Genomic DNA, 15,695 nt, shown 5'->3' on the forward strand with positions numbered 1-15,695 from the left:
GTGTTCCCTTCTTTTCTCTGTTCTTCTTCATCATCAGTTGTGTGTGTGTGTGTTTATCTTTGAGTGCAACTATAAGTGTGTTTGTGTGAGTGTGATTTCGTATTACATAGACATTTTGATAACTTGACATTTTAAAAAAAATAAGATTTAATCTCAGCCGTCACAAACTACCCTACGGTTTTAATCTTTCTACCTTTATCTGTCTGTCTTCGTTTATCTGTCTGTCTGGGTTTATCTGTCTGTCTAATTCTGAAGCCAACAGAGAACCCCAGGTGTGGTAAGCAGAGCTAGGTCTCTGTTTTAGTTCCTCAAGACGCTGTCGCGGCCAGGGCATGGCGTGGCATCGGGTGGATGTTGATGCTCGCGAAACTGTGTACGCCGATCTGTATGCGGATCTGTAGAGGGGGGCACCGCCGAGGGGCCTGTAGAGGGCCTAATCTCCAGGGCTAATCACACTAACATTTAAATTAAAGGGAGCTCTGCAGAAATAACCTTGGGTGTTGTCGATTGTTAGGTGTGGAATGACGATCCTTGCTCTCAGGGACTCAAATAGAACTCGATTTTTGTGTTAGCCCTACCTGGCACGTAATTTCTAGGTGATAAAAGAAGCACGCTCCTGGTAGGCATTGCAACTCGATTAGTAATAGAGACTTTATGAGGGCTGGCACTGAATCTCAGTTGAATTGAGAAGTCGAAATCTATAAGTACATTTTTTTGTACAAAGTTTATATCAACTCACTGTTTGTCTGGTACAATCAATTATTGAGCACGATAATTCTCCCACCCATTCTGGGATCAAGTTAAAATTGTACACAATTATCTGTTGTACCTAAGAAAACATGAAACAATTTTTAAAAAAATCACAGTTAATTAATTAATTATTTGGTAAGTTATTATTTTGTTTGATATCTGTCACCACGTTATTTTAGATTGTCGTGAGTGACGTTGGGTTCATATTATAATGATATATATTGTAGGCATTATCAGGATGAATACTTGCACGGCTTAATGTTAACGAGGGTGTCATGTGGCCAGCACAACGACCAACTTCACTTTTCGCCAACTAATGTCAGGTACCCATTAGAGCCGGGTGGACTTAGAGGAGCCTCAGTCTTCACCAGGATTTGAGCCCGGAATCCTTGCGCTTTTCCACTCAGCAACCGCGCCTCCCCAAAATTGGTTATTTTTTATTTTTTTTTATTTCGATATGCTTCCAAACCTGGGATCCCTGTTCCCAGTGAAGACCTTGTTTGTAAATGTCGTGATTTTAGGAAGTCGTACTGTCCATGGTTATGCTCGCCCTGGATGTGGCAAAATATGTGCATCACAGACTGCGTGCCACTAGAAATATTGCATTCCTCATTAATCTTCGGACTCGAAGACAAGCCTTATTATTGTCCATTCCGTTCTGCAGTATGTGCACTATGTTCTTCTCACTTGCTTGGAAAAAAAATAAAGACGGGGGGAGGGGGAGGCGGTCGTTATGTTGGTCACATGGCTTTCTCGCTAACTTTTGCTACAGAAGCAGTAAAATTTACATCATTTAAGCCTCCCCCCCCCCAAACACACACACAAAACGCTGGTTCTAGTTAATTTTAGTTTTTATAGTCTGTATAGTCTATGTGAGTTCTGTCAAGATAATAATTGAATGACGTAAGCGTACCCACAAGTACTTCAAACGTCACACACCAGGTCGTGAGTACCTACAAAAACATTATCGACCTAGCTTCACATGGTGGGTGAGCAAATGGTTTTATTTTGAAATAAAGTTTGCGGCAACTTTTGTCATGTCCTGGAATATTTGGGTTTTGCACAAGAATAACGTCTGTACAGCGGTTCTCAGAGTGGGTGCTCCCGTGCCTTAGCTGAATAGAGGGGCGGTGGAAAAAAGTCTCTCCTGAATAGTGTTGCTGGTTGAGGTAGTCGAACTTGTTTGCATTTCGTCTGATCAAGTAATTTTAAAAATTCAACTTGTCTTTGTGGGGTTTTTTAAAGAAATAAAATTGTTGAAATCTCGTGTATATGAATTGAGTCATACGTAAGACAGTCGTGACTCTTTGCCCTTTCCGAATTTATACATGATTCTCCATAGCCTTGTTAATTATCGATACTTGTACCTGTTAGGACACAACACTCTTCAAAATAATAAGACACGCTCAGGTTTTATTCTAGTAATACTTTAATATTATAACAATTTATGTAAACATCAGCATTTCATCTCTCTTTCTGTCACTTTCTCCCGGCTTCCCCTTTTAACATCCCTTCCATTCATTACACAAATTCGCACCATTATTCATGCACACCATGCTGCGCTACGACCGTAACAGTACCTCTATTATCTATACCTTTAATTAATTGTATTCTCGATACTTAAAATGAATTCTATTCTCGACACGTTGCTGCTACAAACAAGGTCAAATGTAATCGTATTCAACGTTTCCTTATGTTTCTTATTAAAATTACAAAGACCTACTTGTAAGCCAACGTGTGTTGTAATAATAGGCCACACGACCTGGAGGCCTCCTTCCGTGATATACTATTTGGGAAGGTTGTTGGTGGTTATCTTAAAGGCAATGATCTTGAGACTTATCATTGGCAATATTTGGTGATACATCTTCTTAGCTGGAGGCCTCCTTCCGTGATATACTATTTGGAAAGGTTGTTGGTGGTTATCTTCAAGGCAATGATCTTGAGACTTATCATTGGCAATATTTGGTGATATATCTTCTTTGCTGTGAATAGCCGCAGCGTTTGTGTAATTTCGAAATTTATTCAGTGAATTCGTGTTACATTTCTGGTAGTTTCATTCCCTCGTGCGCTTTTTTTTTCAACTTGACCGAATTACTTTTGCCAATTACAAATTTGAAACTAGAAATAAAAACATTTAAAACAATCTCTCAATTTTGCAAGATATATCTATAGCAAAATAAATATATATAAGGGAAAGAGCCGAACTATTATTGACATTTTTAATAGTGCAAGATTTATGTCCCTTTATATATATATATATATATATATATATATATATATATATATATATATATATATATATATATATATATATATATATATATATATATTACACTAATTAAAAAAACTAATTGATTAATATTTTATTGATTCATGTTCTGTCATCGACAAAAGAATAATTGTGCAAAGTTTCAGCTTGATCTGAGAATGAGGGGAGAGGGGAATAGAGAGGGGGGGGGGGAGAGGGGAATAGCGTGTATAACATTTGTACCAGACAGACAGGGTGGAGGCGCGGTGGCTCAGCGGTAAAGCGCTTGGCATCCGAACCGGGTCCCGAGTTCGAATCCTGGTGATGTCTGGGATTTTTAATTTCGGGATCCTTGGGCACCCAGCTCTAATGAGTACCTGACGCTAATTTGGGAAAAGTAAAGGCGGTTGGTCGTTGTGCTGGCTACATGACACCCTCGTTAACCGTGGGCCACTGAAACAGATGACCTTCATCTGCCCTATAGATCGCAAGGTCTGAGAAGGGAACATAGGCAGAGTTTATTAATATAAGCTTTGTTAAAACAAAATAAAAAAAAGATTTAGCTCTTGAGAAGAGAAGATCTTGTTCTGCACGGTTTTGAGACCAACAAAAAAGTTTTAGAACCACTGTCCAAGACTTTCTTCAATATGTTCAATTCTATTCCTCAATTGGTCAGTTTAAAAAAAATCTCAAGAGGTCTAGTTAATCCTTGAAAAAAAAATCAAACTATATGCTTAACGTTTGCTGTTTGTCTTGACATGTTGAACTTATCAATGTGTACTTGTAGTCAAGGATGTGACAATTCATTTTCATAAAAAGTATCTTCGATATTTTTCTGGACACCATGAGTTTTGTATCAAAGTTAAAGTAAGAATCAATATTAGTTTGTTTTGTAGTTTAACACAGTGTGTCTCGTTTGAAAGAGATTTTACAATGTGTTCTCGCTTGTTAGACCTGAAAGAGATTTTGCAATGTGTCTCACGCGTAAAGTGTGAAGGTAAAAGATTGGCTAGTTAGACTTCCTTGATGGGTCTTTTAGTTTGTAGTCTGAATCTATTGTCAGGTCTTTTAGTTTGTAATCTGACTCTATTGTCAGGTCTTTTAGTTTGTAATCTGACTCTATTGTCAGGTCTTTTAGTTTGTAATCTGACTCTAGTGTCAGGTCTTTTAGTTTGTAGTCTGACTCTAGTGTCAGGTCTTTTAGATTGTAATCTGACTCTATTGTCAGGTCTTTTAGTTTGTAATCTGACTCTATTGTCAGGTCTTTTAGTTTGTAATCTGACTCTATTGTCAGGTCTTTAAGTTTGTAATCTGACTCTATTGTCAGGTCTTTTAGTTTGTAATCTGACTCTACTGTCAGGTCTTTTAGTTTGTAATCTGACTCTAGTGTCAGGTCTTTTAGTTTGTAGTCTGACTCTATTGTCAGGTCTTTTAGTTTGTAATCTGACTCTAGTGTCAGGTCTTTTAGTTTGTACTCTGACTCTATTGTCAGGTCTTTTAGTTTGTAATCTGACTCTATTGTCAGGTCTTTTAGTTTGTAATCTGACTCTATTGACAGGTCTTTTAGTTTGTAATCTGACTCTATTGTCAGGTCTTTTAGTTTGTAATCTGACTCTATTGTCAGGTCTTTTTAGTTTGTAATCTGACTCTATTGTCAGGTCTTTTAGTTTGTAATCTGACTCTAGTGTCAGGTCTTTTAGTTTGTAATCTGACTCTATTGTCAGGTATTTTAGTTTGTAATCTGACTCTAGTGTTAGGTCTTTTAGTTTGTTATCTGTCTTTTAGGCTTGTAAGTAATCTATGATTTCATGTGTCTCCCAATCTGTAAAAAAGCATATGAATATACATTTTTTATATTTGTTAAATAAATGTATTTATGAAAATTCATAAATACATAAATTTTTTATATACTTTAAATAAATGTATTTATGAAAATTCAAAAAGATTTTTAAAAACATGTACATTTATATGTTTTTAGTTGTAACATCTACATTTCATTTTCCAAAAACATTGACTTTGGCTTTTTAAAAAGAAGGTTTCATATTGGAAGCAGATACATAGAAACCTTTTTAAAAACATTTTTACTTTCATAGGCAGACTGTGTTCATTTGCACTATAGACACATGCCCATATACATAGAGAGTGTGTTCCGTCTGTCTGTCCCTGTATGTTTAAAAGTTTTTGCATGTTATTTCTCCGCAACCCAATCTTGGATCAAGCTGATATTTCGCACAATTTTTTCTTGACAAAAAAAATCAATTTAAAAATAATCAAATAGTTATTGGTAATTAAGCTATTAGCTTTTGATAATTAATTATTTATAACTATTTATTATTAATAGTACTTGACTAATGTGGTGGTATAAGTTTAATTATTCCCCTTTATACTTTGCTTTAAAGTTTGAAACTAACAATAGATAACTATAAAATTTTCTATTTTCATGAGCACTTCTTTGGTACAGTCGTTCTGATAGATAATTTGGGAGGCTAGACCCCTGAAGTTCGAAACCAGGTCGTTCAACTTTTTTTTATAAATGCTTTTAAAAAGTGATCACGGTAACATTGACCTTGTTAGCCCTTTCTTTAACTTCTATTTTTCTGGGCATAGTACATACTTTGACTATCTTATAGGTGATAGACTCATTTGTATTGGTTTGCACACCACTTCCTGTTGTCGCGGATTGAGATCTGGGCGCACACGCTCGTGCTGTGGAAACAGGAATGGGGGGAAGGGGGGGGGGAACTCGCACTTGACCTCGATTTTGTTTAAATCAAGTATGTCTGGGTCAAGGTCGAATAAGCTACTTTTTTTTTTTAAAGTAACGCCTCAAGACGTTGGTAAGTAACAAAAGGCAATACATTTTCCTGGTTCTCAATTTCTCATTAAGATTAAATAGCAACTTGAAACTTATGTCGCATTCCTTAACCTTAAACTATATGGGATTTCTGGAATGGCATTGTCCTAGTACGTTAGCGCTTAAACTTGTTATATGGAGTCAGTTTCCATCAATCAATGACTGCTTCCCTTTCTTGCAAAACAACATCCAGGCACACCCATAGACACACTCACACAGAAGACACACGCAGAAGACACATACAGAAGTTACTCTCGTACAAGTAGACCCACTTATAGACACACTCAGACACACTCGTGCAGACAATTATACCCACCTATAGACACACACAGACACACTCATACAGACACATAGACCCACGTATAGACACACTCAGACACAGTCGTACAGACAAATAGACACACACAGAGACACTCAATGCATACACAATCACACAGGCACACTCGATACAAACACTCTGGTTTACAGATAAAGCTATTGAATGCTCACTCCGCTATACTTAGCTAAAGAAGTCAAGAAAATTCGTATTGCAAAGAAAAATGTCCCAGTGAGTACCAATAAGAGTACAATGTCCCTGTTTCTGTTGCACTGCTAGTATGGGTGGTTGTGTCTAGCTGTAGAGTAGGGACAATCTGTTTATTGTTAAGTAGCACACTAAGAGAGCTGTTTAGGGAAAGAGCATTTTTAAATGTTACGGAACGTGTGGAATTTTGGGCTGAGTGAATAGCACCGCTTGGCAACCTCTCAGAGGGACCGAGTTCGAATCCCGACTCGAGCTGAGGCAGCACAAAAACCTTCCACAGATAACCCCCTTCCCCCACCCCATAGGTCTACAAAAAAAGATTGGACCATTGAGCACTTAGCATACTATATATATATATAGAGAGAGAGAGAGAAAGAGAGAGGATAGATAGATAGATAGATAGATAGATAGATAGATAGATAGATAGATAGATATAGATAGATAGATAGATAGATAGATAGATAGATAGATAGATAGATAGATAGATAGATAGATAGATAGATAGATAGATTGATTGATTGATTGATTGATTGCTAAACCTCTTAAGCTCACAAAACCTCTCTAAGCGATACGGGTGTTGTGCGGACCTCTCGATAGACTAAGCAGATTGGAAAGACATGGTCGGCATTCTAAGGAGACAATCCAAAAAGCGAAATTCCATTGTACGAACTCGTTAAGTTGTTGTTTTTTTAATGCCCACCTATCGCTACAGCTTTGAGTAGTTTTCATGAGCAGTATCATGAGTTAACACCAAATTCATTTATTTGATTGCTGGCCACCTAACTCCCTGGCCACGGTAACATTTTGGCTTAACTCTTTCTCTCCGTAATTGTTTACCACATTCTGGTGGAATCAACGCTGGTATCGTCAGTTAGGAAAGAAAGAGTTAATATATATATTGTGACTCAATCATCGTTAGGTCTCTAAAGGAAATCACTTTTGGTCTCAAACTAACAGCCTACTAGGTTGGTATTGATTTTTTCACTGGACTGGTATCTCTGAATACAGTAGCCTCGTCATGAAACTTTCTTTATTGTTATTGGTGAGAAGAAACTGACTGGTCATTTGCTGATGAAACAATCTTCTTTTTTTATTAAATTAATTTTTTTTAATTAATTAATTTCTCTTGCCCTTCAGATTACTCGCCTTTAACCTAATCTTGCCTAAAACCAATTAATTAACTTATAAGAATGACTCGACAGTAAATGTGGATTCAAGCCGCATTCACACTGAAAGGACAAGAAATAGTAAACCAATAAGAAATTTTGCTAAATTAATAAAGGGAAAAAAATGTGATTCTTAAGAATGAGGAAACTTGGATGGGAAAAGACCAATCTAAGATACAGTATTACAATAGCAAGGAAGTTGCCCCCTCAGAACGTGTGATCTATAGGGCAGTTGATGTAAAGGGCGCCTGTTTCTATGGTGTTTGTGTTTCAACATGATATGATAACATTGCTATGGTGATGTAGTCTATTGTGTCTGAAGCTTTGTGCATCAATTGGCTTTGGGGCCTTTTTGATAATGATGTTGGTGATAAAGGTGGCGATAATGATAACTGAACAAAAAATGAATATATATTATAAAAAGAGAGTAAATGTATTAGATTTAAATTCTTGTAATAAAATATAGATATATTCTTTAGCCTGAACATACATTTTCCCTGCTGGAATTGAATTCTTCCCCCGTGTGTTAACTCCCCTAGACCCCCTAAAACCATTGGTCGATCGGCTGTATGTGGATTGATTTCCACGTCTCTTGCTTAGGGCGACTTCATTCAGAAACCCAATCTTTCAGGGATATTTTTTTTTCCCTTTTCTCTGTGGCTATGTCGGAGGAATTGAGATTGGGTATTTCAAACCTTCCTTTCCACTGTCGCAGTCTCCCAAGTCATCACCCACAATAGCGACGTTTCTCAAACTTTGTTCTCTTAAAAGTACACAGTTGTGCTGACTTTATATTTCTTTAATATATAATTGATGTGTAAACTTAAAACTTTAAGAAGTGACTATCCTACCTGTTTGTGTGTATACTATGTTTGGTAAGCAGCGGTGTGAGGGTCAATAATTTCTCTATAATCAGTATATCGGTGTTTGAAATATGAATAATTTTAAGGGAAAAAAAATCTTAATCAAAGTGAATTTTGTGACTAAAAGAAGCAACAGTTGACAGTGAGGGGGGGCCCCGGCTCATAACGTGGCCTACATCAAGATTTGTTTTTTGTTTATAGATAGGGCTCCCTGGGTCTCAACATTTCGATGGATGTCTGCTATCGGTGGGTCAAATAGATGAGATCGATCGTTGTGCTGACCATACCACACTTTAGAAGTTCATGACCTCAGAAACAGATGAACTCTTTTATACGAAGTTCAAACAAACAAAAATGGAATCAAAAACTTGATCTAGATTTTGTCTTCAATTAAGTGTCGTAGCTGGAAAAAAACAACAACTCACTGCCCTCTCCATTGCAATTATGCAATCACCCCTTCCCTTTTCTTTTATTTAGAAGCCTTTTTTTAGGACACTTGTATAAATGTTACCTCTACGCTACCGAATGGATGGCACAGCTGAAGTTTATGTATAAGTAAATTAACTGAATTTTGATACTAAACAAATTGTTCTCTGTCTTTGTAACACTACTGAATATATTTTTGTGTAGTTCCTAGATTCTGGCAGTTTATTGGTCCGTGCTTTTCTTATCACAGTAACTAGGTTAACTAGGATTGTCTCTAGAGTATGGACATTTATGGTTAAGAATCTAGATACTAACATCATCTCCTCTATTTATAATGTTGATGTAATGTCACTGACAAGCCGTGACCAAAGTTAGTGTAGGTGGAGAGTAGGACAAGTACACTTTGTATACAATTACAGAACGTTAGAACTCGCTAGTCAGAGACGTAAGGAACAGCTTCTCTTTGAGCTCGTGTAAAGTATCTTTTGTTTTCCCCAATTTTGGTAGAACATGACCCACTCAACTGTAAGGACCAACAGTCCACGTACAGAGTTTAGGTTATTTTATCAGTTCTGAAGTTGTAAAGATCCAATTCTTTTTCGCTTGGGTTTATAGTTATCAAAAATTCACTATTGGTAAGCATGTATTTTTATTTGTATTCAGCTCGAAGTTGTGTATGTATTATTGCGGGATGAGTTTTCTTCTAGTTGGTGTGACTGAGATGATATTCTGGTAATGTTTTTTCTAGTCTGTGTGACTGAGATGATATTCTGGTAATGTTTCTTCTAGTCGGTGTGACTGAGATGATATTTTGGTAATGTTTCTTCTAGTCGGTGTGACTGAGATGATATTCTGGTAATGTTTCTTCTAGTCGGTGTGACAAAGATGATACTTTGGTAATGTTTCTTCTAGTCGGTGTGACTGAGATGATATCTTGGCAATGTTTCTTCTAGTCGGTGTGACTGAGATGATATTTTGGTAATGTTTCTTCTAGTCGGTGTGACTGAGATGATATTTTGGTAATGTTTCTTCTAGTCGGTGTGACTGAGATGATATTTTGGTAATGTTTCTTCTAGCCGGTGTGACTGAGATGATATTCTGGTAATGTTTCTTCTAGCCGGTGTGACTGAGATGATATTTTGGTAATGTCTCTTCTAGTCGGTGTGACTGAGATGATATCTTGGCAATGTTTCTTCTAGTCGGTGTGACTGAGATGATATTTTGGTAATGTTTCTTCTAGTCGGTGTGTTGAGATGATATTTTGGTAATGTTTCTTCTAGCCGGTGTGACTGAGATGATATTCTGGTAATGTTTCTTCTAGTCGGTGTGACTGAGATGATATTCTGGTAATGTTTCTTCTAGTCGGTGTGACTGAGATGATATTCTGGTAATGTTTCTTCTAGTCGGTGTCACTGAGATGATATCTTGGCAATGTTTCTTCTAGTCGGTGTGACTGAGATGATATTTTGGTAATGTTTCTTCTAGTCGGTGTGACTGAGATGATATTTTGGTAATGTTTCTTCTAGTCGGTGTGACTGAGATGATATTTTGGTAATGTTTCTTCTAGCCGGTGTGACTGAGATGATATTCTGGTAATGTTTCTTCTAGCCGGTGTGACTGAGATGATATTTTGGTAATGTTTCTTCTAGTCGGTGTGACTGAGATGATATCTTGGCAATGTTTCTTCTAGTCGGTGTGACTGAGATGATATTTTGGTAATGTTTCTTCTAGTCGGTGTGTTGAGATGATATTTTGGTAATGTTTCTTCTAGCCGGTGTGACTGAGATGATATTCTGGTAATGTTTCTTCTAGTCGGTGTGACTGAGATGATATTCTGGTAATGTTTCTTCTAGTCGGTGTGACTGAGATGATATTCTGGTAATGTTTCTTCTAGTCGGTGTCACTGAGATGATATCTTGGTAATGTTTCTTCTAGCCGGTGTCACTGAGATGATATCTTGGTAATGTTTTGCTGATATTGCTCTCTTCATTGTAGAGTTTTGAAAATGGATGAAACTGTTATCCTGCACTGATGTTTTTTTGTGGATGTTTTTGTATATGTGTATTACCTGTGTAATATTTTGTGGATGTTTTTGTATATGTGTATTACCTGTGTAATATTTTGTGGATGTTTTTGTATATGTGTATTACCTGTGTAATATTTTGTGGATGTTTTTGTATATGTGTATTGCCTGTGTAATATTTTGTGGGTGTTTTTGTATATGTGTATTGCCTGTGTAATATTTTGTGGATGTTTTTGTATATGTGTATTGCCTGTGTAATATTTTGTGGATGTTTTTGTATATGTGTATTGCCTGTGTAATATTTTGTGGATGTTTTTGTATATGTGTATTGCCTGTGTAATATTTTGTGGATGTTTTTAAATATGTAGCCATGGGGATGCTGTTCTGTGAGATTTGTCTCATTACGCAATGTTCTATAGTGTATGTGTTTCTACGTGATATGGTGATGTAGTCTATCGTGTGTGTAATGATGTGGTGATATTGTCATGTAACGTTAAGTTCCCCTTTCTTAGCAGACCTTGCGATCTATAGGGCAGATGATGTTTCTATGGTCCACGGTTAACAAGGGTGCCATGTGGCCAGCACAACGATGAACCGCCTTCACTTTCCCCCAACTAATGTGGGGTACCCATTGGAGCTGGGTGGATCAGAGGTACCCAAAGATCCCGAAATTAATAACGTCAGTCTTCACCAGGACTCGAGCCCTGGAGCTCGATTCGGAAGCTAAGTGCTTTACCGCTCAGCCACCTCGCCTCCATAGTGTCATATAATGTATGTGATATTATAGTGATGATTTCTATCATTATGGGACTGTTGTTCCAGAACCACAAGAACCATCTTCTATTGTTATGTCCTGTGATTAAAAATCGATATCTAATCACTTGATACTCCAGTTCCTGGTCCCTCGGTCAAACTAATCGGCTTCAGCAAACACATTTACTAGAACAGTCAAGCACACACACACACACACACATTTCAGTATATTAGACACCTACAACAACACCCACAAACACATACACAAAACAGAACAGTATTGGTGTGCCTAGGAGGTTGTGTTACCTAGAAATCGGTCGATGTGGGTTTTAAAAACATGGGCCCAACAAAAACAGTACACCTTAAATTGGGAGCATGTCGAATAGGGCAATGACACTATGTTAAATGTAGTAATCGGCAAGCATTCGATGCAAGAGTTTGGCAATCAAAAGGGAAGCCACAAAGAGTCAACCAAAGTATGCTACACTAACTCTTTGTTATATTGACGTGTACATTGGAGATGTTCATGCATTGCGACCAAACGTATAGATAGCCAGCTTTTGTGGTGTATCCGGTGTACAATGAAAGAGAGTGTTGATGCGCTACCTTTGTAATAAGTTACGTCATCATTTTTTGTGCACATTTTCAATTCTAAACAAATTCCAACATCGCTAAAGATGACTGGAGCAACTTATTAATAAAGACAAGCGAAATAAAGAAAAAATAATTTCTTAAAAATAACTAAAATTCAAAAGGGGATGATATAAAAAGTACTGCCTATCACTTGTCTGGACCAGTAGTGAAAGGGGGAGGGAAGAAGGGGGGTGTCTGGGTGAATGTTTACATGATCGTTTTTTAAATGCATAAAAAATGTTCACTCAGGGCTCGAGTCCTCAAGGGGACTAATTCAACTTATACCACCGCATCGATTTCCTTCCCTTGTTGAAGATAGCAAACACAATAATTAATTACCAATAGTTAATTAACTAACTGGTTAATTTTTTTTAATTGATTCTTGTGTTGTCGGGTAAAAGAAATAATTATGCAAAGTTTCAGCTTGATCCAAGGTTAGGTGTTGGGTATACAAACGTTTTACGGTACAGAGTGAGTTGATATAGAGCTTTGTAAAACTGAACGAAAACCTCCAGGTCATGCACTGTTGGTTAGTAAATGACTAAATGGTACATTCGACTTTAATTGTGTACTCAACTTTCTCCTTAAAACAATTATCATTTGTACACTCAACATTCTCAAGAATACACATATGTGAGGCACACTTACACACAGATGTATACACACACACACACGGATAATTAGACACATACACACAGATGTTTGCACACATATATACAGATGCATAAACATTTACTCTTTTATTCTCTGTTTGTAAATTATATAACAATGTGTGGCTTTGGCTGTGTGTGTGTGTGTCTCTTGTGATCGTTTCATTGTGATGTCTTCAATCCTAACGGTTTGATGTATTCTAGACATAGATAATGTTAAGGGTCAAGGTCTATATACCTCTCTAGAAAGTAAGTTACGTTTCTCTCATTGGTTTCTTCCCTTCTTCCCCAGCTTGGCAGTAAAAAGCAGCAATGGCGGTGCAGACAAGTCCAGGGACAATAAACTCACAACTATGCCAGAGAAAGACGAGCCGTGAGTACACTAGCTTGACCGCTCATATTTCGTTATGATAATATCGCAAATATTGACTCGTTCATTCCGCATATATTCTCTTTCCCCACTTCCTCTCTTTCTCCACACCAACCTCTCTTCCTCTCTCTTTCTCTGTCTCTTTCTCTTTTTATCGGTTCGATTTAAGTTTCTCTATCGATCAGTTTATCCCCTTTCTCTGCGTCTCTCTCTCTCTCTTTCTCTCTCTCTCTCTCTCTCTCTCTCTCTCTCTCTCTTTGTTTATTTACAAAATAATGTGTGAACACTATTGGCCAGCAGGGGCCACCTAGAGTTTGTATAACACAAAACAAAAAATCCCTTTGTTATCTTGTTAACGAAAAATTATACAAACTGACCAAGTCAATTCTATTTCATGATTCTCGTTGTTTAAGCTAAATTATATGCACCCAAAATCTGTCCCAGGATTAGTAATCATTTAACCAAGCTTACACCAGAGTCTCATAACTATCTTGTATCGTCATAGTTTTGCAAAAGTATATTTCTCTATTCTTCTGCCGGATATTCTATTCTGTTTTGTTGTTGTTTCCGCAGACCTACGCTAGAAGAGTTAAAGTTATGGGGTGAATCTTTTGAGAAACTAATGAAGTGTTCAGGTAAGTGGCTAGATGCTGAACTTTGAACTTTTATTTGTTTGATAAAAATAAACAAGAAAGCGATGGGAAGACAACATTAAAGAACTGACAGGCCTTTCCATTTTAAGAAATTCTATCCAAGGCAAAAGACAGAGAGGAATGGAGAAAGATGGTCAACAGAACGTGTGTGGCTCCCCAACATTTCTACAGACTAATGGACAGTTGAAAGGCCTGCTTTATACCGATTTGACCGATTGCCCCACACCTGGCAGGGCCCCCGCAATTTAAATTAAGCATAACACTATCAGTCATGGCTCATGTCACATGCTTTTAAAGATGTAGGACTTTTGGGTTAACATATTTAGTTTATCCTACGATTGGCGTAACTTTAATTAACCCAAAGGCACCTATTGCGTTTGAGTTGCTTCCTACGCACTTTGTATAACAAATGTGTGTATTATGATCTGATTAATAATAATAGTTATTATTGTAAAAAAAAACAATATTACAAGAGAGGGCCTCGCAAGGATCCACCAAATTGGGTCCCGCAATTCGTAAGGCCGGTCTTGGATAGTTGAAGGTGAAAAATAAACTTTAAAGCTCCTATTTGAAAGACGTCCTTCAATTGGTTCAAGCTTCGCACAATTTTTATTTTATCTCCCTGCAATCTTTTACAAAATGAATTTATAATTAAGAATAATATAATAGGCAAGATTTAACAAAGAAATAATGTGTATATTTAATAAATTGTAGATGAATATTTTAACATATTGTTATAAACTTGGTGGTGGCACAGATGGGGGTAGTGGTGTGAGTGTAGTCAGCCGACGCAATTCGCCCCAGGCCAGCGCTAGACGAGCGGTCAACCGTGACGAGCTCCGACGGTCAACCGAGTCGAGTATCAACAGGACGGTTCGGGAAGGATCGCCGTCGTGAACAGAGCTCATGAGCGTCACGAGAGTTGTAGTCATATGACCACCTAGAAACGTCGAGTGGCGTTCTGTCCGGTTCGAGAAGGCCAGTAGGGACCCTATATAAAGAGCGGAGGTGTCGCAGTCAAGACGGTTCAGAAAGCGGGTTCACGGCAGGGGTTCAGAGCCCGGTTCACTACAGTCCGGTCGACTACAGCACAGTTCAGCGGTGTGGTTCTGTACGGAGCATTACGACGGTTCAGTGCGGAGTACTGTCAAGTACAGTTGAGACGGCTGGCGTCTTGATCTTGGTCTGCGATCGAGTCCTACACAACGAGCCTAGTGTGTGAAGTCAGTCCTGAACTGTTGAACCCAGTGCAAGCCCGGAACGAGACGGAGAGGCCAGTGCAAGAGTTGATACTGCGGAACGGTGTTATCGGAGAGATATTTGTACAGTGTACGTGTTGCCAATTGTACAGTATTGGCTGTTATTTATTCAACTATTAAAGTGTTACGTTACTTTGGAGCCCTGAGTTGTCAAGTTCTTTAAGTTGGTGGTGTATGGTGCAGTTTGCAGAGAGCCTGGATAGTGAGATTCGTAACAACTGGTGTCAGAAGTGGGATCGGATCGGAATCGGATTGGATCGGATCTACTATGGCTCGTCTGAAACTGCTGTACGAACTTGAATTTAGAGAACTGAAGGAAGAACTTCATGGACAAAGGCTGAAGGCATATGGAAACAAGGAAACTTTACAAGCACGCCTCCGAGAAGACATGTTGGAAGAAAATGAAGATCCGGACACATATCTTTTTGAAGTCGAACCGGACTTGCTGGAACAGCTCACCAGTAGTATGCAGCAACAGATCACCAGTACCATGCAGGAACAGATGGCAGCTATGCAGGGACAGA

The 15,695-nt window shown here is 37.9% G+C and overlaps 1 protein-coding gene across 6 annotated transcripts in view; it reads left to right on the top strand.

The window, feature by feature from the left end:
- LOC106070206 (regulator of G-protein signaling 17-like) overlaps positions 1-15,695 on the top strand; it is a 174,347-nt gene that overhangs the window by 141,782 nt on the left and 16,870 nt on the right. For all 6 annotated transcript variants that reach the window (XM_056029560.1, XM_056029558.1, XM_056029557.1 and 3 more), the window contains 2 exons: positions 13,182-13,262; positions 13,833-13,894. In XM_056029560.1, coding sequence (XP_055885535.1) covers positions 13,182-13,262; positions 13,833-13,894 — 143 coding nt within the window. The remainder of the gene's footprint in view (positions 1-13,181; positions 13,263-13,832; positions 13,895-15,695) is intronic.

The sequence above is a fragment of the Biomphalaria glabrata genome, chromosome 5 (assembly GCF_947242115.1).
Source record: "Biomphalaria glabrata chromosome 5, xgBioGlab47.1, whole genome shotgun sequence".
Lineage (NCBI taxonomy): Eukaryota > Metazoa > Mollusca > Gastropoda > Planorbidae > Biomphalaria > Biomphalaria glabrata.